This window comes from Drosophila obscura, unplaced genomic scaffold, assembly GCF_018151105.1.
Source record: "Drosophila obscura isolate BZ-5 IFL unplaced genomic scaffold, ASM1815110v1 contig_186, whole genome shotgun sequence".
Classification (NCBI taxonomy): domain Eukaryota; kingdom Metazoa; phylum Arthropoda; class Insecta; order Diptera; family Drosophilidae; genus Drosophila; species Drosophila obscura.
The window spans coordinates 4171048-4196006 of NW_024542774.1; the positions used below are offsets into that span (position 1 = coordinate 4171048).

The window sequence follows — 24959 nt, forward strand, 5'->3', positions numbered from 1 at the left end:
TCCGCTGCTATCTCTCTGTAAACACTTGTTAACACGATAAGCCGGTACCTGCTCTGCTATTGTAAATCATATATGTATGGCCGGTATACACCGGCAGACAGAACCAACCACTTGCGATTGCTATCTCAGGCCAGACGGTTAGACCAGTTGACGAGCCAGGCCGAAGCTAATGGAGCGTCATTCAAGTCTCGAACGGCGTATAGAGCGGTCGCGTTTCGTTCCCAGTTATCGCTTAGCTTAGTCTTCGCTCTCTCTACCCACTTTCTCTCTCTCTCTCTCTCTTTCGCCCTGTCTCTGTGTTGCTGAGATCAAAACTACAAACTAATCCGCGATGAGGGCGGACGAGGGTGAGCAGCTGGTTCCAGGGGTTTCCCGGATGCATTTGCCTCAAGGCTACCCAGAGAGCTATTGTGCGGGGTCTGGTGGCGATCGCATGCATGGTTCAATAAAATCAATTGTGGCCAATCGAGCAAATACGTGCCAATTCATAAAATTGTATCGCGGAGGCTTATCAACTGTGGGGTAGTCCGACTGATAAGGCCACGGTGTGCTACCAGTGCTACCAGGGAGACTCAATCGCTTGATTGCTATCTCCGTGGGGGGGTTATCTCAATGTACCGATGAATGTGTAGTGGAAACTAATCGAAAATTCGTTTGCTAACCTGCAGATCATCTGTACAGGGAGCAGCTGCCAAGCGTGAGCACTCTGCTCAGGGACAGCGGACGCAAGCTGTGTCGCCCGTCGACCATCACCAACAAGTTTCCCATATTGCAATGGCTGCCCCGCTACCGGATGGAGTACGTGATGCAGGATTTCATAGCTGGCTTCACCGTGGGCCTCACCACCATACCGCAGGCCATTGCGTATGGTGTGGTGGCTGGCTTGGAGCCGCAGTACGGCCTCTACTCGGCATTCATGGGCTGCTTCACCTACATTGTGTTTGGCTCCTGCAAGGATGTCACAATCGGTAAGGGCATCGATCCCCTGTCCAAAGGACACTCATTTTAAACTTCCGTCCGCAGCCACAACTGCCATCATGGCTCTGATGGTCAACCAGTACGCCACCATCAGTCCGGACTACGCGGTGCTCGTCTGCTTCCTGGCCGGCTGCATCGTGCTCGTCCTGGGTCTGCTCAACATGGGAGTTCTGGTGCGCTTCATCTCGATCCCAGTCATCACGGGCTTCACCATGGCAGCGGCCATCACCATCGGCAGTGCTCAGATCAACAATTTAGTCGGCCTCAGCAGTAAGTGGGAATCCACTTTGGGCCGTGTCTTGGATGCACATTAAATCGGATTATTCTTAAACAAAAAATAGGTCCATCGAACGATTTGCTGCCGGCGTGGAAGAATTTCTTCACCCACTTGCCATCGATTAGGCTATGGGATGCCCTGCTGGGTGTGTCTTCCCTCATCTTCCTGCTGCTCATGAAGGTATGTATCCATCCCCATACTCCCGCAATATACATATATCCACAATAGTTAAGCAATGATCCTATCTTTGCATGTGGCACAGCTTGTGAAGGACATCAAGTGGGGCAATCGCATATTCTGGAAGTACCTGGCTCTATCGCGCAACGCCCTGGCCGTGATCTTTGGCACATTCCTGGCCTACATACTCAGTCGGGATGGCAACCAGCCCTTCCGCGTCACAGGCAACATCACAGCGGGTGTGCCACCCTTTCGCCTGCCGCCATTCAGCACCACCGTCGACGGGCAGTACGTGTCCTTTGGCGAGATGATCAGCACTGTGGGCGCTTCGCTGGGCTCCATACCGCTGATATCGATTCTGGAAATTGTGGCCATATCCAAGGCATTTTGTAAGTACATACTTGCCCACTCGGCCCTCTCCAATCTCCAATTTTAGGGAAAAAGAGAAATTTGTTTCCACAACAAATTCTCGCCATGTATACATACATACATATGGTATATGTATGGGAACTTGTTTTGTGCATTCTCTGACGTATGAATCATCCAAACGCTTCGCTGTGGTTTTTTGTTTGTGTGTGGATCGGTTGATAATATCTGTGCAGTCATATGCCATATCTCATTTATGTAATTGCATTCACAGCCAAGGGCAAAATAGTGGATGCATCGCAGGAGATGGTGGCCCTGGGCATGTGCAACATAATGGGCAGCTTCGTGCTGTCCATGCCGGTGACGGGCTCATTCACGCGCACGGCAGTCAACAATGCCAGTGGCGTGAAGACGCCTCTGGGAGGAGCCGTCACGGGTGCGCTCGTGCTCATGGCATTGGCCTTCCTCACACAAACCTTCTACTACATACCCAAGAGCACGCTGGCGTCCATCATCATAGCGGCCATGATATCGCTAATGGAGCTGCACAAGATTGCGGACATGTGGAAGTCGAAGAGTGAGTCGCGCTGTGGGGCCTCTGCTCAGAAGATTCCAATTCAATTTGTGTGTGTTCTTGCAGAGAAAGATCTGTTCCCGTTTGTGGTGACAATTATCACGTGCATGTTCTGGAGCCTGGAGTACGGCATTCTCTGCGGCATTGCCGCCAATCTGGTCTACATTCTCTACAGCAGTGCGCGTCCGCAGGTCTACGTGCGATTGGAGAAGGTATGCCCAAGAACGGCAGGAGGTTGATAGCCCGCCAATTCCTAACATATCCAACGTATCCTGCAGATAAATGGCCACGAGGTGAGCCTGGTGGATGTTAAGCAGAAGCTCGACTATGCCTCAGCTGAGTATCTGAAGGAGAAGGTGATTCGCTTCCTGAACCAACAGAACGGCCAAACGCGTCTGGTCGTGATCAAGGGCGAGGAGATCAACTCCATTGACTACACAGTCGCCATGGTAAGTGTTCATCCCACAAGCCATTTATTGTCCGGCTCTTCTAATCGAATCCCTTGCAGAACATTGTCTCACTGAAGGGCGATCTGGACGCCCTCGACTGTGGTCTGATCTGCTGGAAGTGGAACATTGCCTCCGCGGGCGTTGTTTGCCGTCTGAACAACGACACTCGCCCCATCTTCAAGTTTGATCTGACACTCGAGGAGCTGGTGGCCTCCCACTTCGAGAGTGGCTCCTCCAACTCAGCCTCGACTGTGACGATCGAAGCCTAGGAGCCCCCCTTCCAAGCTAAGACAGTATTTGCCTCAGAACAGACCTGTAATTACTTAATGTTGCAATAAGAAATAAGATGCACTGCACTCTACACTGGCTGGCGACAATGTGTCTGGCGGATCGGATCGGTAGATCGGTAGGAGAGGGCTATAGAATTACGTCTGTGGGCTTCGGAGAAGCCAGGGCCTGGGCTGGCCCCATGTCACAATAGTTGGGCATCAGAATTAATTGAGCCGTTGACCGCAAGGCTGCGCGCGACCTTTCTTCGAACCCTGGGCCGAGGAGAAATGTAATTTATGGCCACAGGCATCCACGGGCACTTCACATCTCACATCTCGAGTGCCTACACACGAATGGATGGAGTGGGAGAGGCAGGGAAAGTCCTTTCACCGGACAGAACGGACAGAAACCAAAGAGAGTTCTTGGAAGACAAAGGTTCAACTTTAATTACGAATTATGATGCGTCTGCCGTCGCCTGGTGGTAGTTACCGAGAACCCGTTGCCCGGTGGGATCGAATGGGCTGCGCAAGTGGCAGTCGGCACGGTATCTCCTGCCCAGAATCTCCACTTCGTATTGGCCGCCGCTCACGTAGTCGGTGTCAATGGTTTGTCCATCTGGTCGCTCGATGTAGGCCTGTCCCAGGGACTTGCCGAGTGCATAGGCGTACTCTGCCCGTCGCAGAATCCCCACCGGCTCCCCATTACGGTAGACTCCCTCCAGGCCCCAAATGGGAACACCCTGCTCCTGCAGCGTCAGATAGACGAGGCGCTTCCTCACACCCTCGGAACGCTGCCGCTCGATGGCTGCCTTGCCACGGTAGTCGCTGCCGGTCTTGCGGCAGGTGAAGGCCAGGCCGGCCTCCAGCGGAGTGTCGTCCGGACGCAGGTCGAAGCTCCACAGATGGTAGCCCTTCTCGCTGCTCAGGGAGTAGAGGGCACGGTAGCCAGCGTTGCGCAGACCACGAGATGCCCCGGCAGCCATCAGGGATTTGTAGACGGCGACACAATCGGCCTTGGGCACGTGCAGTTCGTAGCCCAGCTCTCCCACGAAGCTGACGCGGAGCAGACGGAGGCCGATGCCCTCGCACTTGGCCAGGCGCGTGCAGTTGGGGGGCAGCTGCTCGTCGGAGAGCTCACAGTCGAGCAGGGGCTGCAGGATCTGGCGACTGTTGGGCCCCTGAATCGATATGACGCCCATTTCAGCAGTTAGATCTTTGAGGCTGGCCTCAAATCCCTGCCTGCGAATCTCTTCCAGCAGTGTGCTGTACGTGTAGTAGGCCGATGCACCTCCGGCCACTATGTAGTACGCCTGCCCGCTAAACTTTGGATCGTAGATCTGACCCGAACCTGAAGCCAGTCGGGTTATGGTAACGTCCGCTTCCACGCCGCCGGTTGCATTCAGGGCGCAGCTGTAGACAGTTCTGCAATACACATATATAGAGAGTGATCCGCTGATCCCTGGGATCTTCAAGGCACTGACGACTCACTTGCTTGGGTCACGATTCGTGTTGGCGGAGAAGAGCCAGTCCGCCGCCTGTTGCGCCTGCGGACCCTCGAGCAGCAGCTTGGCGAAGTAGCTCATGTTGAACACCACCGCGTTGTTCCGGCAGGCCAACGCCTCCGACATGATCTGCAATCGATATTGAATGAGTGTGGGCACTCTCGGAGGCCAGGACTCTTGCGCTCACCAGATCATGATGCTCTGAGAATCGGCCGTAGTGGAGATCGCCCTCGAGGACCTGCTCGTAGACGCTGTCCCGATTCCGCGAGTGTCCGTAGCTGCCATACCAGTCGTACGGCTGAACTGCAGCTCTGTCTGCGCCCGAATCCAGGAAGTAGCCGGGCCGCTCCCAGCCCTGCTTCTCCTCCATGACGGCGTTGGCCAGCATCATTTGCTCGTGCAGCGGATCCCTCTGGAAGTCCCTCCCGGCCAGCGGCTGATCGTACTTGAACACCATGCTGTAGTTCTTCACGTAGCTCTCGTGCGACTTCTCCCGTATCCACTGGGTGGCGCGTCCCTGCTGGGGCGTGAAACGGCGCAGGTCGAAGCCGAACATGGGCAGATCCGGCTGGCCATTGAGGATCCAGAGGGCAGTCTGCTCGCCACAGCCGCCGCCGAACATCATGCCCGCCGAATTGAAGCCGCAGTTGTGGTACAGTCCGCTCAGGACGGGATCGGGTCCCATCAGTGGCTTGTGGTCGGGTGTGAAGGACTCAGGGCCGCAGACGGTGCTCTTCACCCCGTACTTGGCATAGCTGGGGCACAGCTTTTGGGCGCCCTCCACATGCGTCTCGAACACCGACCAGTCCAGCTCGTAGAGGCCAAAGTGAAAGTCCTTGGCCACCGGGTCCAGCAGGATGGGGTTGAGCTCGTAGCCACCCATGCAGATGGCATCGCCCTGGATGCGGAAGTACGTAGAGTAGTCGTGGTCCCGGATATTGGGCAGGCCACGCACTCCCGGTATCGATTCGGACACGATGTAGGCGTGCTTCATCGGCACCAGCGGCAGGTGGGAGCCGTGCTTGGCCACCAGATCCCGTCCCCAGACCCCTGTGGCATTCACCACCCTCTCCGTTCGTATATTGCCGTGGGGCGTCGCCACGCCCACTACCTTTTTGCCCCGTGATGTCTGCTCCACGAGAATGTCATCGACTCCGCAATTCTCGATCACCTGTCCGCCTTGATTGGTGGCCGCCTTCTTCAGGGCCGTGCACAGCATGGCCGGATCCATGACACCATCGCCTGGGGAGTAGAGGGCGCCGATGAAGGCAGTCGGATCAAGCAGTGGAAACAGCTTCTGTGTCTCCTCCGGGCCGAGGATCTGGTTCTCAATGCCCAGAGCAGATCCCACAGTGGCCAGGCGCCGGTACTCGTCCAGCCGCGTCTCGTTGTGGGCGATGAAGAGGCCTCCGTTCTGTATCCAGCCGGGATCCAGGCCCGTTTCCGTCTCCAGTTGCTGCAGCATTTGGCGCGAGTTGGCCAGCAGCTGGATGTCGACATCGTTGGGGCGCAGCCGCCAGAGAAGGCCGGCAGTGTGCCAGGTGGTGCCGGCTGTGAGCTGGGCACGCTCCAGGAGCACCGCCCTCACCCCACGCCGCGCAAGATGATACAGGGTATGACATCCTGCCGACCCGCCACCGATTACCACCACATCCGCCGATGCTGGCAGGGCACCAGTCGGTGCTGCTGCTCCTCTCTGCTGGCTGAGGGCTCGAGCCGCGCTGAGGCTGCGCAGGGCTCCTCTGCGGCTGACAATCTCCTTCCGGACGGATGTCTGATGCAAGATGCGATGGCGCCACATTTCAAGATGCTGCCTCGCGCGACGAATTCAGAATCTTAACTAAGCCCTAGGCCCCCGGATTTCGAGGCCAGCAAGGGGGCCGTGCCGCCCTGATAAGCTTTGTGGATGCGATGGGTGATGGGTTTGCTGAACCTTGGGGTCGCCATCCTCCTGATAAACTCCGATTCTATGACGTCCCACGTCGATAATGAGAGACACTGATCGCAAGGCAGGGCACAGATGTGGCTGGGGAAACTGTCCGCTCTCTCTGTGGCAACCGGAATCTTATCTCGGAAGTGTGCCAAATACTAGTTTCGGTCGTCCTAGGCCAAACAAACATTATAATCTTCACGATCCGAGAATAAGTACTATATAGAAGAGAGGTTTATGGTGGATCAATTGCTTGAGCTCTGACCTTACACAGGATGCATACTTACAAGCAGAGGAACTCCAGGATTACCGCACATTAAAGTGTACGTCTTAAGGGCTGTACCAGGTGGTTCCAGCTGGCTGCCACTGGGAGGGAGCTTGGCACGCTTCGCACTCGCTTATCGCAGTATCGAATCCTATCCTTCAGCGTGGGCTATGGATGGGTGTGAGAGCGCGTAAATAAACCAGCCAGCGGATAAACAACACCAACTGTATTCATTTTGTTTTTCCAAACCGAACCGAACCGAAACCAAAAGTAAAGCAAAACGAAACAAACCGAACCAATGTGGTGGCAGCTAGCAGCAGGAGGAGAGGGCCGAGATCGCACCATGTGTTGGTTCTTCCGCCAATTGCAGACGCTTCACGACAACGGGGGCACCGCCTACAAGTGCCATAAATAGATGCGCCGGAGAATGGAGAAGAGTGCTCAAAAAGGAGGATTCTCTCGTCAACCCGCCACAGAAGTGCTCTAATTGTGCCACAGATCGGACGTCGTTGATTTCTGTTCGTGTTTCGTTTTTTACTTTGATATTTATTATACGATCCCCTATACCATACGTACGATTTTGGTTGTCCGTGGATTTTATATCCACATTTTGAAGAGTGCTTTTCAGTGATCACCACCAGTGATCACATAATGCCACGCAAGAAGCGTTCCTCCAGCCCGCTGGATTTCTACGATGAGGACTTTGATGAGGATGCCAGCTCCCAAAGTAAGCAGAACGCAAGCCAGTGTCCCTGGGAAAGGCAGTTACGTTACAGTCATGTCACCACAGTGATAATCATACAATAAATTACCTCATTTAGGCTCCCAACCGCCTGTGCAACGGAATGCAGCGAATGCCCGGGAACGGATGCGTATGCGGGTCCTGTCAAGTGCGTACGGACGTCTGAAGACCAAATTGCCCAACATTCCGCCCGACACGAAGCTCTCAAAGTTGGACACGTTACGTTTGGCGACGCTCTACATTAAACAGCTAATTACGGCCGTCGAGACGGGCAGCCACAGCCACAGCCATAGCCACAGCAACAGCCACTCGAACAGCACCGGAATGGATGCCCTGGACACGAGTCACATGCCAGAGCCGTCACACGGTTGCGGCAGTGGTGGGGCCAATGTTGGAGGAAGCGTAAGCGGAGGCAATTTCCATTTCCACAATGGAGGACACAGCGGCATGGTAAGTGTCACTGCAATAGCAATCTCTCGCGATTGGATCCCAGTCTCTGCACAAGTTAAGTGATGTCAGTGGCACCACTTAACGCTGCATCCAGCATGCTTCCATGGATGCATCCACATGAATGGCATCGTATAAAATATAAATACTCACTTGCAGCTGGGCGCCGTCAATGCCATGCCTGACAGGTGTCATAAGGGATTCCGATCCCCGGTGATAGGTGTATAAAATAGCGTATAGCTGGAAGCGTTTTTAGGCCAATTAAGCAGGATGTAAAAACAGGCCAATGAGATCTTTAAAGTCATGGATTTCTCATGTATCTCTCTTATTTGAGAAGAGTTCATAATGAATATCCAGTTCAATTCCATATTATGGTGCTGCCCTAGGAAAGAGTTACAATTTGTTGTCCTATCTTGACGGATCCTCTGATAGTAGAAGCCGTCGGGAAAATTCATCCTATGTCCAACACACAATTAAGATTAGATTGGACCAGTGTAGAGCCCTGGTTTCCAACTTTAAATGGCCACAAGATGTGGCAATATTATGTATTTATGTACATATAGTTTCGTGTTTATTTGGGCAACATCTGCTCGAAGGCTGCAGTGCCGTGGAAGTATTTCTACACTCTGTAGTCTGAGGTGAGCCCCGGGCACAAGAAATATCCAAACCCGATCTCCTTCCCCTGTCCAGGCCAGTCAGTGCGGCGGCCCCCCACTAGAAGAACATTCAAATCACATTTTGTGATTTCAGTTTGCCTTGCTTTCCTGTAATCGGATACTTTTGTGAATTTCAAAAATATTAAATGTGAGTGACAGGCTGGCTCATGGAGACAGTCTGCGGACGGACGGGGGCGATAGACGGGCAACATTAGTTAGTCTTTGCTTTATTTTTAAAGATGCTCGACTTTGATGCGCCCAAAGTGAATGACATCCAAGGGAAAAGTGTCGCCAAGACCAGACCACAGCTAGGCAGAGAAGAGCAATTGTCTCATTTGGATAATTGTAATTAAAATTTGTCTGTCCCAGCAGATTGGAAACTTTAGATCTCGATGTTCCAACATTGTTCTCCAAAATGGCAGAGTGGCATGAGGTTTACACAATTTTTCCATCGAGATTCATGGCATACCGCTTGGCTACTTATCCAAATAGAAGCAATTGTTTACTCAATTGAATGCGTGAAAATATCAGCAAATATTTCCCCGTCTTGTGCCCATATGGCAGCAGAACCGCTCCGCTCCGTTCCAGTTCTCAGCCCCTTTTCCGTTCCAGCACCCTAATTTATCCCACACTCACGCACGCGCCGCTAAAAAGTTGACATGTGAATGCTGACGATCAGCAGCGTCTGCTGGGAATGTACGCAACGTAACGTAACCCATTGGCTTGGTTTCCCTGGCGTTATTTTGTGCTCGATCCCTTTTCCTACCATACCCGTGGCCCTTCCTATATGGCTGCAATTCGGTGTCGTCTGTCCGCAAGTGTTTGGCTGTGCTGTTTATGTTTTTATAGATTCGTTAATGAGGCTGTTATTGTTGATCTATGAAAACATTTCCAAGAGGAGCCACTAAAAACAATCAAAGTTGTATAAACAAACAAAGGCGCTGTCGCTGTCGGTTGTCGTCATATTGTTCCATTTATAGCTATGCGGTTTTCCTTTGCCCATATGATTTATGAAAACATCCACATCCACATTTCCTTTCAGAGCTGGCCCTTTGAGTTCCATCAGAGCAATCGCAGCCTGCCATTTGGCTCCTCCTCCTCCTCCCGCATGGACTGGCAGTCGCTGCAGGCACAGTCCTATCCGAAATCCGCACGCATCGAATTGGACGTTCCGGCCGATCTCAGTTATGCCCAGTTGCAGGATTCTCATGGCCACTGGTACCCTTCGGAGATGCATCAGATGGAGCTGACGGCCACCATCAATGGTTGTGCCTATGAGACGGCCACGGGCATGGGACAGCACCAACGCGGCATAGCTATCGCCAGCCATGCCCACAATGGCTTATAAAAATGCCTTTACATGAATTTATGAATGTTGTTCTCACCCAACTCAAGCCAAATGTAATTTACTAACTAATCGTAATTGTATTAAATCGTGATTTAATTATACTTTTACTTACAACATAATTAATAAGGACCAAGGATTTATATTTTATTTTAATAGCAAATATATGTCTTTAATCAACACTAAATTTTGGCGCCACTCTGACTTTTTCTTTGCTGCAGCCCTGGTAAGCAGCTGATTGCACCAACAAAGAGCATTTTAACAACAAAGCTGATGAAATTGCTGTGTTGCTCACCACGAAACTTGTATACTCTTAACGAAGCAAGGGCAGTCATTTTCACAGATAATACATGCATAATCAATTAGAAACCGAAATGATTGAACGCGATAAACGATTTAGCGGACAAATCAGAGAAAAATACTGCAGTAAAAGAGACTAACAGTAAAAGAGGCCAACGGGACGTCAAAGTTTTAATATGGCGATTTAAAGAGTATTTCCATCGTGTATAATTACGAATAAAATGTAGCACAACAACAATTGCAAGTGGATTTACTCACAATTATTTAAAAACACAATAAATTAAATGTATTCGCTCACATATATACGGCGCGAAGCGGTTAAAGTTCACGTTCGAGAGCTGGGAGATTAGATTTTAAATTCGCTTTAGAAGTGCAGCAAATCGGTATTAACGTTTGTCCACTCCACCAGTTACTAGTCCGGTAGCACTTGACAAGCACTTAAAAGTTGTTTCTTTAGTTAGTCAGTACGCGCTCTCCGACGAGGAAGGAAGCCTTTGTTGTCATACGCGAGTCCAAACCCGGGAATCGAGAACCAGTTTTACGTGTCGTCGCCCAATACGAAACCTGCATCGAAATGCCATCTAAAGAAGTGAATCCCGATCTGCTAAAGGAGCGCCAGACAGCTACCTTTGATCCCCATGAGTTTTCGGTCTTCTGGGCTGGTGGCGAGGAGAAATACAAAGAGAAGAAAAGCCTGGGTAAGCCTCAGCTCTGCACTTATAAAACAGATACTCTCGTATGTACATGTTTGCATACGTGTGTAATTACTCGTTTGTTTGTATGGGTGTGGTACCCAGTGGCATTGGCTGGAGAAACTTTAATAAAACATTAACCGACCGGTTACGGTTAATAGCAGTACTCTGAGCTCTAGCCGAGCTTGGGTCAATCCAAATCGCGTTGCACAATCGCCAGCGCCAGAAAAATTGTGCCAGAAGCATGACGGAGCAGAATTAAGTTCATTGAATGTCTAAAACTGATAATATAAATCCGGACTTGTACACTTTCTTATCAGCAATGCAATTGAGTGGTTTTTGTTTTCTCCCTGCGCCAAACCTTTTATCAAAGTCTTTGTTTTGATTAGCTGCTTCTGCGCCATTTCATTCATTAGTTTGTTGCACGCTTTTTCCAAGTTCATTAACTATGTATGTATATATTCCAAATAACGAACAGACCACTAAAACAGAATAGTAACCTTTAGGCCAAATTATCTCCAGCCAGAGCAGCTTCAGCAGCTACATATGTATGTAGACTCTGCGGGTGTTAATCTTTGCACCAATTTTGCACTTTGGCAGCTACTACTTGATAAATCAGAATAGCCGTGTACTTTGGATGTTTATAGCGTAGGAACATGTTTGGAGCTGCTCTTATTTAATCTGTTTATAGGGCCACTTGAAATAACTCTATTGTGAACCGCTGATAGGCTTATCTGGCAGATTTGGCTTAGGCCGAACAACAGTTGGTAACATCAGTCGATTGCTACCACTGATAAAGAATGAAATCCATTGCAATGTTATCATTAAGACATTTATTGATTTCTAATCCTTAAATAGAAAAAATGTTTCTCGAGGATCCGGCTCTGAAGGATGACCTACCAATCTCCTACATGTCGCACAAGGAGCTGTACGAGCACAGCCTACGCAAAGCGTGCATCATAGGGGAGAAGATACGAAAACTTCGCGCAGAAGGCGAGGATGGCGTCGATACCTACAAGTAAATAATCCATTAATGATCCCAGTTCATTGGATTTACATAGTTCTCTTGGATATATGCTAGTGCCCTTCTCGGTGGCTCTCTGGGCGCCGCCATATTAAAGGAGGGCAATCCTTTAACCCTGCACTATGTGATGTTTGTGCCCACCGTCATGGGTCAAGGCACCATGGACCAGCAGGTGGAGTGGCTGAGCAAGGCATGGGACTGTGAGATTATTGGCACCTATGCACAAACAGAGCTGGGACATGGAACCTTCTTGCGGGGCCTGGAGACTCGCGCTGATTACGATGCCAGAACCCAGGAGTTTGTCATAAATACGCCCAGCCTTAGTGCCTACAAATGGTGGCCAGGAGGCTGTAAGTAGACGACAACCATGCGATAAACGATTTCAAAATTCACAACAATCTCATTCGCAGTGGGTCATACGGCAAACCATGCTATTGTGGTGGCTCAGCTGTATACCAAGGGCGAGTTCCGTGGGCTTGCGCCGTTCATCGTCCAGCTAAGGCACTCGGACACTCACGAGCCTCTGCCTGGCATCGACATAGGAGATATTGGTACCAAACTGGGCATGAAGTCCGTGAACAATGGCTACCTGGGTCTCAAGAATGTCCGCGTTCCTCTGAACAACATGCTAATGAAGAATCAACAGGTTCTGCCCGACGGCACCTATGTGGCGCCCAAGAACAGCGTTCTCACCTACGGAACTATGGTATTAAAGGTTTAAATCTGATTTGAAGGTCTTGCTTTTACGTTTATAAAACATTTCCAGATGTTTGTTCGATGCGCTCTGATTCGCGACACCGCCCAGAGTCTGGCCAAGGCATCTACCATTGCCACAAGGTACTCGGCGGTGCGCCGACAGAGTCCCATCGATCCGAATCAGCCGGAGCCACAGATCATGGACCATACCACACAGCAGCTAAAGCTGTTCCCCCAAATAGCCAAGTCGATTGTATTCAAGACCGCCGGCGATGGCATTTGGAATATGTACAACGTCTTGTCGGGAGAGATCGAGCAGGGTAACCTGGATCGCCTGCCCGAGATGCATGCCCTGTCCTGCTGCCTGAAAGCCATCTGCAGTGCTGATGCCGCCGCTGGGGTGGAGACCTGCCGTCTGTCCTGTGGCGGACATGGCTACATGGACTGCTCCAACTTCCCGACCATATACGGCATGACGACAGCTGTCTGCACGTACGAGGGTGAAAACACAGTAATGTTGCTTCAGACTGCCCGATACCTGGTCAAGGTATATGGCCAGGCCTTGAACAGGGAGAAGCTGGTGCCAACAGTGGCCTACATCAACGACGCGCTGAGGGAAAGGCAGTTTGTTAATTTCGATGGTTCCCTGGAGTCCATTGTCAAGGCGTTCCAGTTTGTGGCCGCCAAGTAAGTTGAACCCCTAGGTCTGTTGTGGAATCTATCCCTTATTATTTTCCTCCGTGCAGCAAAATCCGAATCGCCTATGAGCAAATTGAGCAACGTCGTAGACAGGGTCACAGCACCGAAATGGCAGCTAACCTGAGCGGAACCTTTTTGACTGCAGCGGCAGACGTAAGTCCAGATCTCAATTATAGTTGAACTATTATACATAGAAACAATTTGATGTATACAGCTCCATGGACGCGCCTTCCTGGCCGAGTCAGCCTATACGGAACTGCTGGCCGTGTCGCGCCAGGTCTCGCCAGCGCTGGCTGATGTCCTGAAGGTTGTGCTAGAGCTGTACCTGGTCGATGCCTGTCTCAATCGCATTGGCGACTTCTTGCGCGTAAGATATTTAGCAGTTTCGAGCTCTAAATGTTCTAAATAACTTTCAATTGACTGCAGTTTATCGACCTTACGGACAAAGATGTCACAACTTTGGAGATTCGCCTGCAGAACTGCTTGAAGCAATTGCGTCCAAATGCCGTTGCCTTGGTGGATAGCTTCGATTTGCACGATCGCGTTCTGGACTCTGTACTGGGGGCGTACGATGGCAACGTTTACGAGCGCATATTCGAATCGACCAAAAAGAATCCACTCAACAAGGAGCCTGTGAACGAAGCGTTCCACAAGTACCTGAAGCCCTTCATGAAGGCACACCTCTAAATATTATTAAAGGGGGGAATTCTCCCCGCTATTGTTACTCGTGTAAATATCACTACTATTGTTGTGCAGTTGAAACTAGGCTGTAAAGTTATACTCGTACGAATAAATAAACCATTTTTAGGTACATATTCTACAAAAGCAGCTTGTGTGTGTCGTATAGCTTAACTTAATCGTTTTATTAGAAGTTACTATACTGACAGAGTTGAAAGTGGATAGATAGATGGTGGATAGAGGGTGCCCCATTTATTTACTTCATTCAATTATGAACGGACAATGTCTGGTTCCATTTGAGTTTATGACGACGCACTTGACGGGTTCTTTGAGTTGCGCAGTGCATATAGACGCCTCAGCAAACGGTTGCCAGTAAGGAATGTGAATATTGCGATGGGTATCAGCAGGCGCAGGGTCTGGAACATGTTCAGTTGCAGCCAGAAGACAAAGAACAGAAGCAGAATGCCGCCAAAGCCCACGTGAAAGCCGATTGTGCTCGGTGCCAGAGTAAAGTTGGAGACATTAACGCCCAACTTGCCCCAGAAGATGAACAGCAGCACCAAAGGGGTAATGCAGAGTCCAGTGAATATGTCCGACACAATACGTGGCGGCCGCTTGTCAGGCACACGGAATTGATGAACTATCTCTGGCCGGGGTCCCGAAGGGATTTTCGACTTGACTTCTGCAAAAGGAATAGGGACATTTTGTTAGATTACACCCTCACTATTTAAGGCAAGTGCACACATACCTCTATCCTCGTTGAATTTCAGTTGGATCTCAGCCACCAGCCACTCGAAGGAGTTGGAAAGCGAAGCATCGCCCACAGTCAGATATATGCTGTATGTGCCACTCTGGTAGTTGAAGTTTTTGCCATTGCTGCCAATGTCCATGTCGAATTTGTAGGCCTTGCTGCTATCCTGCTCCGCCACAAAGATAATCTCCTTGTCCGTTTGCTTGTTGTAGAGACGCACAAAGGCTTGGTGGACGGCGAGTGGCTTGTTGTTAGACTCCTCCACCAACACGGCCCTCAGCAGCAGCTTCTGGGTAGTATCCGCCGTCAGGGTCTCCTTCAGCTTGCTGGGATACGTCACGCTTTGCTTGCGCGTAGCAGCACTGGCATCCGATTCGGCAATGCCAACATCGAGAGACTGGACCTTGACGCGTCCGAGTACTTTGAATTGTACTGTCTGCGTGTACACGCCATCCGCACTCAGTTCGGCCTGATAGATGCCACGGACTGGCTTCAAGCTCGCCAAATCGGCCACATAGGTGGTCTTGTCTGAGGACTTGGAAGTTACTGAGATTTTCTCAGCCAGCACAGAGTTATCCTTCTTGTGGAACACCTTGGCAGTGATGATCTTCGGGGCAGGGGACAGTGGCTTGCCAAGTAAATCGACAACAGCAATATTCAGCGTGGGTGACTGGGCGTCCAACTGGCCGTTTCCGATCAGCTGCACACAGATGGGAGCAATCTTTTCGTCAGCACCAATGGACTTCAATGCCTCAATCAATACGTGGGCTCCCTTAGCGGACTGCACCGAGCGGCGACTCAGGAAATAGTTGGCAAACTTAACAGCCTGGGCGGCACTGACTGGTGCTGGCTTGTTGTAGGCCTTGGCAACGCCAAAGGCTCCGTTAATGATCAAAGACGTGATGCTCAATCCTCCCTCGAACTGAAGAAGTTTTCCGTCCACCTCATCAGCCTGGACGATAGCGTCTTCAACGCGATTCGCAATGAAGGCGGCACCGCTGCCCAGCTGAACAGCCACATTGAAGCCGTAGCCCAGACCAGTGAGTGTATCGTCCTTCTTAAGCAGCTCCTGGAGGCGCTTTACAATCTTGGCCTGAGTCGCCTCACTGACCTGCACTCCGAGGGCCTTGTGTGTGACTAAGCGATAGTAAATTTCTTGAGTGCTGGCCAGCTCGGAGTCCAATGAGCTGTAGACCTTCGAGAGCAGGGCTTCGTTTAGTTTCGCAGAGCAGCCGAGGTTCTTGCTAGCACCAATGAAATAGTAGTCCTTTTCGAAGCTCTGGAACCGAGGACAAAGGAGGTGATGATTTGGGGTTCAGTGAATATATGTGAAGTACTCACGTTCAGTTTGGATTCCTCATGCAGGGCCGCTATCTTCTTGCACAGCGGTTCCTTCTGGGTGGCATCGGTCAACTGAATGTTGAGGCTGGAGAAAAATATGGCTTGCAGATCACTGGAACCGAATCCATCCACAAAGACTTTTTGCAGGCGGGTGAGATCCTTTGGACCCAGATGGCTGTCCACGGTGCGTGTACTCCACGTTGGCGCACAGGCGCATAGTACGCAGAAGAGCGTCAGTCCTGCAACAGAACATGGCCATAAGAATTAAAATTACGAGGGGCAGCAAGAACAGAAAATGACATCGCCGGCAATCGCCTGCCTAACCACGAAAATCAGACAGAGACAGAACGACGACGTCGAAGCCGGCGTTTGCTATGCAAGTGGCTGAAACTCTCTGGCTCCGGGCGCAGATGCAGCGATCTCTACGCACCTAGTTTCAACATTTTCCTATATTGTGTTTTCGTTCAACAACTTTGCTTATATTCTATAAGGAAAACAAATTAAAATCGCTCAAAATAGCCAGCACCGCCTGTCTCCAGCTTCGATATTCACAGACACGTCAGCGGCAGAGCTGCAAAACCCTCGATGGTAGTATCGATACATGTAACTAAATATTGTCAAGTATCGATAGGAGTGCATTATTCTGGGGATTACTTGAATATAATTCCATTCCTTTTGAATTTTCACAATCTGATTTATATAAAAAAGGACTTTCCTTTCAATACCACAGAACTCCTTGTCATTAAATATCCTTTTACTGACATGTTTGTGGATGCCAGTGTGACCAAAGAAAAAGAACTATCGATAGTCAGAATATATGTAAGTTTATTTAAAACAATTTAATTTAACGACAAAACAAAGTGTTCTGCTCTTGAAAAACGGGATAATTCATCATTATCGTTTGTAAAGTGAGTAATAGTATCCAAGAATATCAGTTTGATGTGGTGTACAAAAGACATGATTATAATTATGAGATCGGCCTATGGTGCAAACTTTTCGGTGCACTCCTGAATGGGCCTTGTGATCAAATACTTCTTCTTGAATGTCTTTGTGGCATCGCCATCATGGTTCCATAGAGTTATGGCCGTCGTACAGTAAACCGGATACTTGCTGACCAGAGTCTCCTTTCTTTCTTCATTCTCCGGTGGTATATCCTTGCAGTATACATCGAAATACTCGGTGGTATTGACACCCAAGTCCGCAGTGGCCGACGCCTGACGATTGTACTCGTCAAAAAGTTCTTGCCACAGGAACTGCTCCATGCGGCTGGCCCGGGTGGCTGCAACCCAGGCGATATGCGGAATTAATCAAATCCCTGTAACATCCTTAGATCTTTAGATACTTACGCAGAACCTTGTTTATTTTGGGGGGTCCGTAACTGATCTGGGACTCGGTGAACTCAATGGGGCACGGCCCGCGAGAATTTGGAGGCTTCCTACCAGGTTCGGCCATTCTAATGGCTGCGCTGCTGTGTAATCGTAACTTTTTGTATTAAAACTAACGAGAATAATTTATTATGATGCTAGCAACAATGTGACAATGAAAATACTTATGGACTAGCCTACTTGTTCGACCAAACAACACCCGGCACCGGGCACCGGGCAACGACAGGTACTAGCGCCTAGGCAACTGATGGCTCCGTTTCCGAGGCTGGTGGCGCATCGTCTTCCACGATGAGGGAGACATCTCTCGGTCTGAGTATACAGTAGTAGACTATGAGCGTGGCCACGAACAGAATCCCGCTGTAGACTATCCACTCGGCGATGAAACCGAACCACCAGGACTCAAACTCCTCGTTGCCATACCAAATGGCTGTCGTTGTGATGTTCTCGACCAGCGTCAGCACCAAAAAGCCGCCATACCAGAGCCGGATGCTCTTGAAGCACACGCGAAACTCCAGCAGTACAAAGATATAGACGTATGCCAGCAGAAGATAGAACAGCGTGCGGTTCCAGCTGCCACGACAGCGTGTCTCAAGTGCCAGGCAAGCCAGCATCAGGGCATAGTGCACGCCCAAAACAATGAAAAAGGCTCGGGGATAGAAGACGCAGAACGTGGACAGAGCGAGCATCCGCATCGTGATGAAGGCAATCCAGCCGAAGAAGGCAACAGTGCGGCCTGCAAAGTCATCCTGCTGAATGCCGTTCACTATTTTCGTGGGCCGCGGGAAGTAGAAGTCGACGACATCCTTGGGCGTCAGCGGGGTGTCCTTTGGTGTCTGTGGTCCTGGTGATCGTGCCACCAGCGGACTACGCTCCTCATTCGGCTCCTCGTTAACCCGTCCAATGAGAAGCTTTGGCGGACGTGGTACATGCTCCTTGATGTACAGCTGCGCATTGATCAGCAGCATGTCCTTGAACGTTTCCAGCTGCGAGAGTGGTCTGGTGACGCGACGACTCCGCCGATGCTCGTTGTCCGACACGGTACGTCGCAGATCAGGAGCTGGAGGACCATCATCGGAAGACTTTAGCACGGGCAGCTCTGGCGGTGCTGTGGCCGGCGGCGGAGGTGGTGGCGGAGTTTCGGGCACTGTGTCCAGCACTTCAATGGTGTCCAGATCTCCGAGATGCTTCTGCCACAGCCGCAGCTGGGGCCTCGTCACCTGCATCTTGTCATCGTCGGTGGCGTTGTCTTTGGGTCCAGTGTGCAGCAAGGCCTTCGTCTCGAGCTGTTCCAAAGCGTCGTTGTCGACCTCATCGTGTCCCCGCACATGCACCACGTGCGTGGCCACACCTGGAGCCGCAGCCGGATCCGTCTGCTGGCGTGCATGAAAGTTGGCCATGATTCGCTCCGACTCCGGAAAGCTGGCGATTGTGCGCTCTGACTCACGTTTCTTGCGCTCGGCATCGCAGCACAGGCGCTCGTTCTGCTCCAGCTGGCAACGATGCGACTCCACCTGCTGGGGCGTGGCCCAGGGATAATGGCGGCCCACGCGCCGCTGGCTCTCAATCCGATGATAGCTGGTCGTTATGGCAGCCAAATCGATGGCCGAAAATACCAGGGATAATGCCTGTACGGCAGCTGCAATTAAAAGGGATTTACATGGATCGAATGTGGAGCAAGCATCCATACTTACAGGTCTCATAGTTGCGGAACAAATCCTGTTCAAGCATAAAGTATAGCTGTAGGATTATTTGAGGCGCTGCCTGGGCGTAGGCTTGGATCAGCAGATACAACTCCACGCTGGAGGTCTGCGTCGCCTTGGCCAAGCACTTCATGCGCTCCACATCGTCGTCGTCGTGGAAGAGTGCCTCGACGGCCCAAAATAAGCGCATTGTGAACCTTATCGGAAACAGTCAGCGTCAGCGTCAGCATGGCCTTGACCTACATATATACGGATAACCACCTACCTGTACACCACAAACAAGGGGAACAGCATTAGCCGCAGCAAACCAAGGCCAAGGGCAGCGCACTTGCTCTGGTCGGAGGAGATGGCGCTGCTGCGCTGCACCCGGGACGTGATCACCAGCAGGAATGTTAGGGCGGGCGGTATGAGCACCAGCACCAATGTGCCAGCCCCAAAGCCCGCCGCATGCTGTCTGAAATGCTGGTAGCTCAGGGCCAAGTCCGATGCAGTCTGAGCAATGTAAACCAGCAGGGCCAGACAGGTGGGCACTATATAGGAGACGTAGATGCGTGTGCGGCTCCGGATGGTGTAGCCGAGTATGTGTGGCGGTGGACTGGCTGCATGTCCCACCTCCATGGCAGAAATGTTGATGTCACCTACAGTGTGTGTGTGTGTGGAGTCCCCTTAGATTTAGGCGGAAGTTTCGCGTTCCTTACATCTGTAGCTGGCGAAATGCGTGCTGACACTGAGCGGGGGGCTATGAGTAACCGCCTCTCCCATCGCACTGCTTATCAGTGGGCTGGGTAGGGCTGTGGACCAAGATAAGATAATTTCAAACATTTGTGTGGTGAGAACTTGGCAGTTTGTTTACGTTCTCAGCCGGAATAGCTAGAGGGATTTCACATTCCAAATCAGACTAAAAGCAGACCACTTGATGCGTTCATTTAATTGCATTTATTTCTTTTCAATTTGAGGGATTATAAATAGAATACTCGTGTTTAGGTATGTTGTAGATTGCTGGACCGGACCTAGGAATCGTACCAGGTCTTCTTCATCCAGTTGGAAGGCTTGCACGGCTCGTCGAGCACCACAAAGGATCCCTGCTGATCCCTCTGGCTGCCATTGTGGTGTTTGGCCCGCCGACAGGCCGGGGCGGCGTACTTGGGATTGCCTTCGATGATCGATGATTTTTCGCGGCAATTGACCGCATTTTGCATCACGGATGATCGCCTGCCGTATCGGGCTGGTTTCTTCGAATCGTTGCCACCCACATCCTGAAAGTTGGAGGCTACAGCCGGAGGCTCCTTCACCAGACGTTGGCGCGAGGTCCTTCGCTTGTGTGAGACCTGCTGCGGCTGCGGTTGCCGCACTTCCAGCGAGGATTCCGAACTCTTGCGCAGGTTGCCAACGACATCGTATTCCCTAGGCCGCTCACGCAGCTGATAATTATACTGGGCCCGACGATACTCTGGTGTGGCGACCATCTCCGATGGCGGCACTGTGGTGCAGGTGGCCGTCTCGCCATCTGCCTGATATTGCTTGTCGGGGGAGGAGCCGATGCTGACGTTGGGATGGGCATTGTGGGCGCCAGAGTGTGGCAGCCGGAAGGAGGAGGCCGGCTTGTGTACAACCGGACGGGAGCGTGGAAAATCCAGGTAATTGTTGCGATACTCCGGATTAAATTCGATTTTGCCCCTCAGCCGTAGAAACGGTTCGCGGGCCTTGCCCCGCTCGGGCATTTCGGTGATTTGCGGGTCGCGGAAGCTCTCGTGGTACTCGGGAATCTCTCGGGTGAACTCGCCCCGAGGTCGCAGGTGATCGTCCGTCTTGAGTGATTTCTCTTTGGCCATGTGCTTGGGTGGGTCGATGAATTTGTCGCGATACTCTGCCACATCGGGAGCATGGCTCTGCCCGTACCCGTGCCCGTAGTCGTGGCCGGGCTGTCCTGGCCTGGGATCGCTTCCTCGCTCCGAGCCGGAAACGCGCAGGTTGTCATCCTTCTTGATGGGCGCACTCTTCGAGTAGTTGGCGTACATCTTGAAGCTGTCCTTGTACTCCGGCACGGCCACAAAGTCCCCTTGGATCTTGATGTTGCTCATCTGCGGTATGGAATGGGCCTTTTCCGGAAACTGCTGCACAAATTGTCGCTTGTACTCTGACGGCTCTGGCTGCTGGTCCACGGCCTGAGCCCGCATCTGCAGGTGACATCTCTGCTGCTCCTGGGCGGCCACGTCGCGCTTGAACTTGTCAGCGGCCAAGCTGTTGTACACGTGACCCCTGCTGGACGCTGCCTCGCCCTTATCGAGGAACACTTCACGCGGCAGTATCTTTGTGCCGGCATCCAGCATGGGCGCCATCAGGTAGGAGGAGTTCTTCATGCTGCTCTCGCCATCGGCGTCTCCGCCCAGCTGCAGGTTCTCCGGATTGCGAACGGGATAGCAACGGGAGCTGAAATATACCAATTAGTCTGGGGCCAACTTAATCTGTGCCACTCGCAATAGCGCTTACAATTTCAGATCTTCGGGGGTGTACCAGTGATATTTGTCCTGGTGCTCCGTCAGCATCAGCATTAATCCCTCCAGATGCAGCGATGTCGCGCGCCTCAGCAATGTCCTGGTCCTGGGTTGGCCGCCAATGCCGTGGCGGTGGTATTGCCGTGTGTACTCAGACTTAAGGGAGCCAAAGGGCACTACGGGCTCATCGCTATTGTAGAGACAGACGTTGCTCTGGGTGTGCAACTGAATGGGCTGGCGACGGCGGAAGTACTTTAGATCGTCTACGGCTATGTATTCGTGCGGATGCTTGATGGTGAACCGGCTGAGATCGCCCTGCTTCTGTCTGGCTGTAAGATCGGGCTCGGAGAAGGATCGGTTCCAGCCAAAATCGGCATCAAAGCTGCAAGTGGATAGAGAAAAAACTGGTCAGCAAGTCGGAATATGTCTGCGTACATCCGAATCGTCTTGTCTTTGGCTGAGAACTGAATGGAAAAAGTTCCTGCCATTCTTCATTGGCGTTGGCACCACAACCAAATAACAGACGGGGGCGAGTCCTTTAATAACGGGGGCACCTAATGCCTTCCCTCAGCTCTCAGCTCAGAGTCTAGCCAGTGAAGGCATTTCCATTTCCCATCACCCACAGCACCCATCAGCCATGCCATCAGCCATCCATGGCGTGCCATGGCTATGTTGCTAGGCACACAAAAACACACTCGTACGAAAGGCAAACTAAACTGAATACGGAAAATGCATGAGAAATTGCTGCAAATTGGAAAATTGTCTATTTGATTTGTCTGGAGCAGTCGGGTGCCAAAGATCCCCCTACCCTACCCGCAGCAGCAGCAACCGCACCCATGCCACCTTCTAATCGATGTCAATCAATAGCAGGTCTGTTGTTGTTATCCCTGACAACGCCCCCACACACACACTCTCGCACGATAATCCCAATCCGGAAATGGGTGTTTGTCGAGCCATTGTCAAGGACTCGGGGCATTAAAAATGCACGACAGGATGTCCCCCCATCGAATGGTGAACCCGCACAACATACGACCGAGGCGCCGGCTTGAGACTGGCGGCAAATGTAACCACAAGCACCTGTTGCCTTTGCAGTTCTTAATGCATATTCTTGGAATCTGAAAGCGTCGGCCTGGGTCGCTGTTCTTCTTTGAGGCTCTCGAGCGTGTGGAAATATGGCAGGCCAGGCTAATGGCTGTAATTGATGGCTGCCAAAAATATTTCATATTCTGTGCCTCCAATTCTGTTGCATGCTTGGCACTCGGAATGGTGAGGGAGTGCCTGCCGCCTGCCTGGGAGTGTGCGTGCCTGACTAGCAGGCCCAAACAGAAACGGAAACAGACAGAAGCATTAAAGGGCTGGGGAGGCGAGCAAATCATGTCGGCCTGGGTCTGACCCAATTCAGGCCGACGCTGGGCCCAAAGGCAGCGACTACTTAATGGAAAGGAGCGCCAGTCCTGCTTGAGGTTGCCGACTAATCTTGACAATGCCAAATGACCTTTGGCTATTTTTAATCGCACTGCCAGTGGCGGCAGCCCATTTAAATATGCTAATCAGAGTTGGCTAACTTTATGCCCCATCCCACGGTGGGGCAGGGGTTCGGTCCGACACACACATAATTACAGTTGCAGATTTATGACGTTTTAATTGCTGTTACAAATGCCAGTCACGCCACGGGGCGTATACGTAATGCAATAAACAAGAATGCAATGCACCATTATGCTAACCATCAACAAGACAGGGGCGCCAAGGTCAGTTCCCAGTCTCAGTCCAAGTCCATGCAAGCCGGACAGCGATATATCCTTTTAATATATCCCATAGCCCAGCCCACACCTGACCACGCTTCTGACTGTGCCCCAAGCACCAGCAGTAGCAGTAGCAGGGAGCTCTATACCCGGCATCTCCTTACCCGTCATTGCTTTTCCAGTCATAAGCTATCGCCATGGTTGGGGTCGGGGCTTCGGGGTATTGGACTCTACGGACTGCACTTTAATTGAACACATTAGTTGGGTTTGCACTTTAATGGAACAGTTTCAGGCACACTGCGGGGTCTGTCTGCACACCACGGACTCGACCAGTGGCAGACCACGGCCACGGCTGCTGCTGCTGCAGCCCTATCCATGCCGAACCCGAACCGAACCGCAAATGGCGCCATTCAAGCGCAGCTCGCCGAACCACAACTTGACCGCTCAGATCGTAAATCCCAACTGAAATGTGAAAATGTGCGCCAGCCACACCGACCAAGAAGTTAGCCCGTTTTTCGCACGCCAACTTCCAAAAGGGCTCCCTGCCCGGAGATGGGTGTGAATGGCATGGGCATGGCCCCTACTCCGTCTCCCCGCAGAACACCCAAGTCAGGCGCTTCTGCCACGGCGACTGACTTAAGGTGTCACTTTTGTTTTTCGCCTGGCACGCGGAATGCGACGAGCGTTGAATGGCACTGGGGGTTGGTGTGGGACTGGAGTGGGTCTCGACTAGTGCGAATAAAAGAACGGATTTCATGTTGAGCTATTTATACCTAACAAAAGCAAAGTATCTACAATCGCATAGCCTACAGACGACCTACTACAGTCCCCTGGCTAGGCAACCCATAAACATTATCTGGAAATATCAAATGAATAATTGCTTTTGAAATCCCAATCGAATCGAAAATCAATTTGAGTAGCGGGTATCTTGTAGTCTGAATACGCCACAGCAACACTTTCGGCATGTTGCATGTTGGGGGGCTTGACTCCAAGGGCCATTACATGCCATCGAGCAGTTTGTGGCTGTCTCCGCCCCGGAATTCGGTGGTACTCCCTCTAGCACTCTGCAGCTCTTCCAGCTGCCAGCTGCAGTTGACTTGAATATGAATTTTAGTTTTGATTTCGATTTCAATTCCTCGCTGCACCTGTCAGACGCGAGTGAGTCTCTTAACCCAGTTTTGGGCCATGTCAGAGCAGCTGTGACGCCTCGATAATGAAATCGTGTTTATGCCCTAAAGAGGCGCACATTTGCCTGATTTACTCGCGTCTTAACGATTTCATTTCGCGACGTGGTTTCCATCATGATAATAATTTCCTTTCCTTTTTGGCCAGGCACGCAACTTGGGCGCCAGCTACACCCACGTAACGTACATGGCTTTCAATTGTCATGAGCGGCTATGGCTTCCGGGGGCGCAGCACCGCCCGACGCGGATGCAGGTCAAGGCCGAATCAATTCAATTGCGGAATCGGAAAGGCAGC

The 24959-nt window shown here is 51.4% G+C and overlaps 8 protein-coding genes across 8 annotated transcripts; 3 read left to right on the plus strand and 5 right to left on the minus strand.

Moving 5' to 3' along the window:
• The first annotated feature begins 159 nt into the window (after positions 1 to 159).
• Positions 160 to 3182, plus strand: LOC111077130 (sodium-independent sulfate anion transporter). Its single transcript, XM_022371277.2, has 9 exons — positions 160 to 347; positions 669 to 968; positions 1024 to 1248; positions 1320 to 1435; positions 1518 to 1821; positions 2073 to 2375; positions 2439 to 2584; positions 2651 to 2821; positions 2881 to 3182. The coding sequence occupies exons 1-9, from the start codon at positions 332 to 334 to the stop codon at positions 3088 to 3090; spliced, it is 1791 nt and encodes a 596-aa protein (XP_022226969.2). The 5' UTR covers positions 160 to 331; the 3' UTR covers positions 3091 to 3182.
• A 335-nt stretch (positions 3183 to 3517) lies between these two features.
• On the minus strand, positions 3518 to 6445 carry LOC111077166 (sarcosine dehydrogenase, mitochondrial). The gene is made up of 3 exons (XM_022371325.2): positions 4780 to 6445; positions 4579 to 4721; positions 3518 to 4512 (listed from the first exon to the last, which is right to left on the minus strand). Exons 1-3 carry the CDS (start codon positions 6391 to 6393, stop codon positions 3546 to 3548), a joined length of 2724 nt encoding a protein of 907 aa, XP_022227017.2. The 5' UTR covers positions 6394 to 6445; the 3' UTR covers positions 3518 to 3545.
• Positions 6446 to 7239: 794 nt separating this feature from the next.
• LOC111077170 (pancreas transcription factor 1 subunit alpha) lies at positions 7240 to 10137 on the plus strand. The gene is made up of 3 exons (XM_022371330.2): positions 7240 to 7514; positions 7609 to 7979; positions 9675 to 10137. Exons 1-3 carry the CDS (start codon positions 7439 to 7441, stop codon positions 9978 to 9980), a joined length of 753 nt encoding a protein of 250 aa, XP_022227022.2. The 5' UTR covers positions 7240 to 7438; the 3' UTR covers positions 9981 to 10137.
• Positions 10138 to 10584: 447 nt separating this feature from the next.
• Positions 10585 to 14203, plus strand: LOC111077167 (probable peroxisomal acyl-coenzyme A oxidase 1). The gene is made up of 8 exons (XM_022371327.2): positions 10585 to 10975; positions 11828 to 11987; positions 12051 to 12343; positions 12404 to 12699; positions 12760 to 13376; positions 13436 to 13541; positions 13603 to 13755; positions 13815 to 14203. The coding sequence occupies exons 1-8, from the start codon at positions 10852 to 10854 to the stop codon at positions 14073 to 14075; spliced, it is 2010 nt and encodes a 669-aa protein (XP_022227019.2). The 5' UTR covers positions 10585 to 10851; the 3' UTR covers positions 14076 to 14203.
• A 24-nt stretch (positions 14204 to 14227) lies between these two features.
• LOC111077168 (dolichyl-diphosphooligosaccharide--protein glycosyltransferase subunit 2) lies at positions 14228 to 16724 on the minus strand. The gene is made up of 4 exons (XM_022371328.2): positions 16589 to 16724; positions 16159 to 16397; positions 14815 to 16096; positions 14228 to 14748 (listed from the first exon to the last, which is right to left on the minus strand). The coding sequence occupies exons 1-4, from the start codon at positions 16599 to 16601 to the stop codon at positions 14369 to 14371; spliced, it is 1914 nt and encodes a 637-aa protein (XP_022227020.2). The 5' UTR covers positions 16602 to 16724; the 3' UTR covers positions 14228 to 14368.
• A 257-nt stretch (positions 16725 to 16981) lies between these two features.
• LOC111077171 lies at positions 16982 to 17701 on the minus strand. Its single transcript, XM_022371331.2, has 2 exons — positions 17505 to 17701; positions 16982 to 17437 (listed from the first exon to the last, which is right to left on the minus strand). Exons 1-2 carry the CDS (start codon positions 17608 to 17610, stop codon positions 17139 to 17141), a joined length of 405 nt encoding a protein of 134 aa, XP_022227023.1. The 5' UTR covers positions 17611 to 17701; the 3' UTR covers positions 16982 to 17138.
• A 63-nt stretch (positions 17702 to 17764) lies between these two features.
• LOC111077169 lies at positions 17765 to 19959 on the minus strand. The gene is made up of 3 exons (XM_022371329.2): positions 19509 to 19959; positions 19235 to 19440; positions 17765 to 19179 (listed from the first exon to the last, which is right to left on the minus strand). Exons 1-3 carry the CDS (start codon positions 19859 to 19861, stop codon positions 17780 to 17782), a joined length of 1959 nt encoding a protein of 652 aa, XP_022227021.2. The 5' UTR covers positions 19862 to 19959; the 3' UTR covers positions 17765 to 17779.
• A 220-nt stretch (positions 19960 to 20179) lies between these two features.
• Positions 20180 to 23929, minus strand: LOC111077122. Its single transcript, XM_022371265.2, has 3 exons — positions 23645 to 23929; positions 21734 to 22120; positions 20180 to 21673 (listed from the first exon to the last, which is right to left on the minus strand). The coding sequence occupies exons 1-3, from the start codon at positions 23677 to 23679 to the stop codon at positions 20254 to 20256; spliced, it is 1842 nt and encodes a 613-aa protein (XP_022226957.2). The 5' UTR covers positions 23680 to 23929; the 3' UTR covers positions 20180 to 20253.
• Positions 23930 to 24959: the final 1030 nt, after the last annotated feature.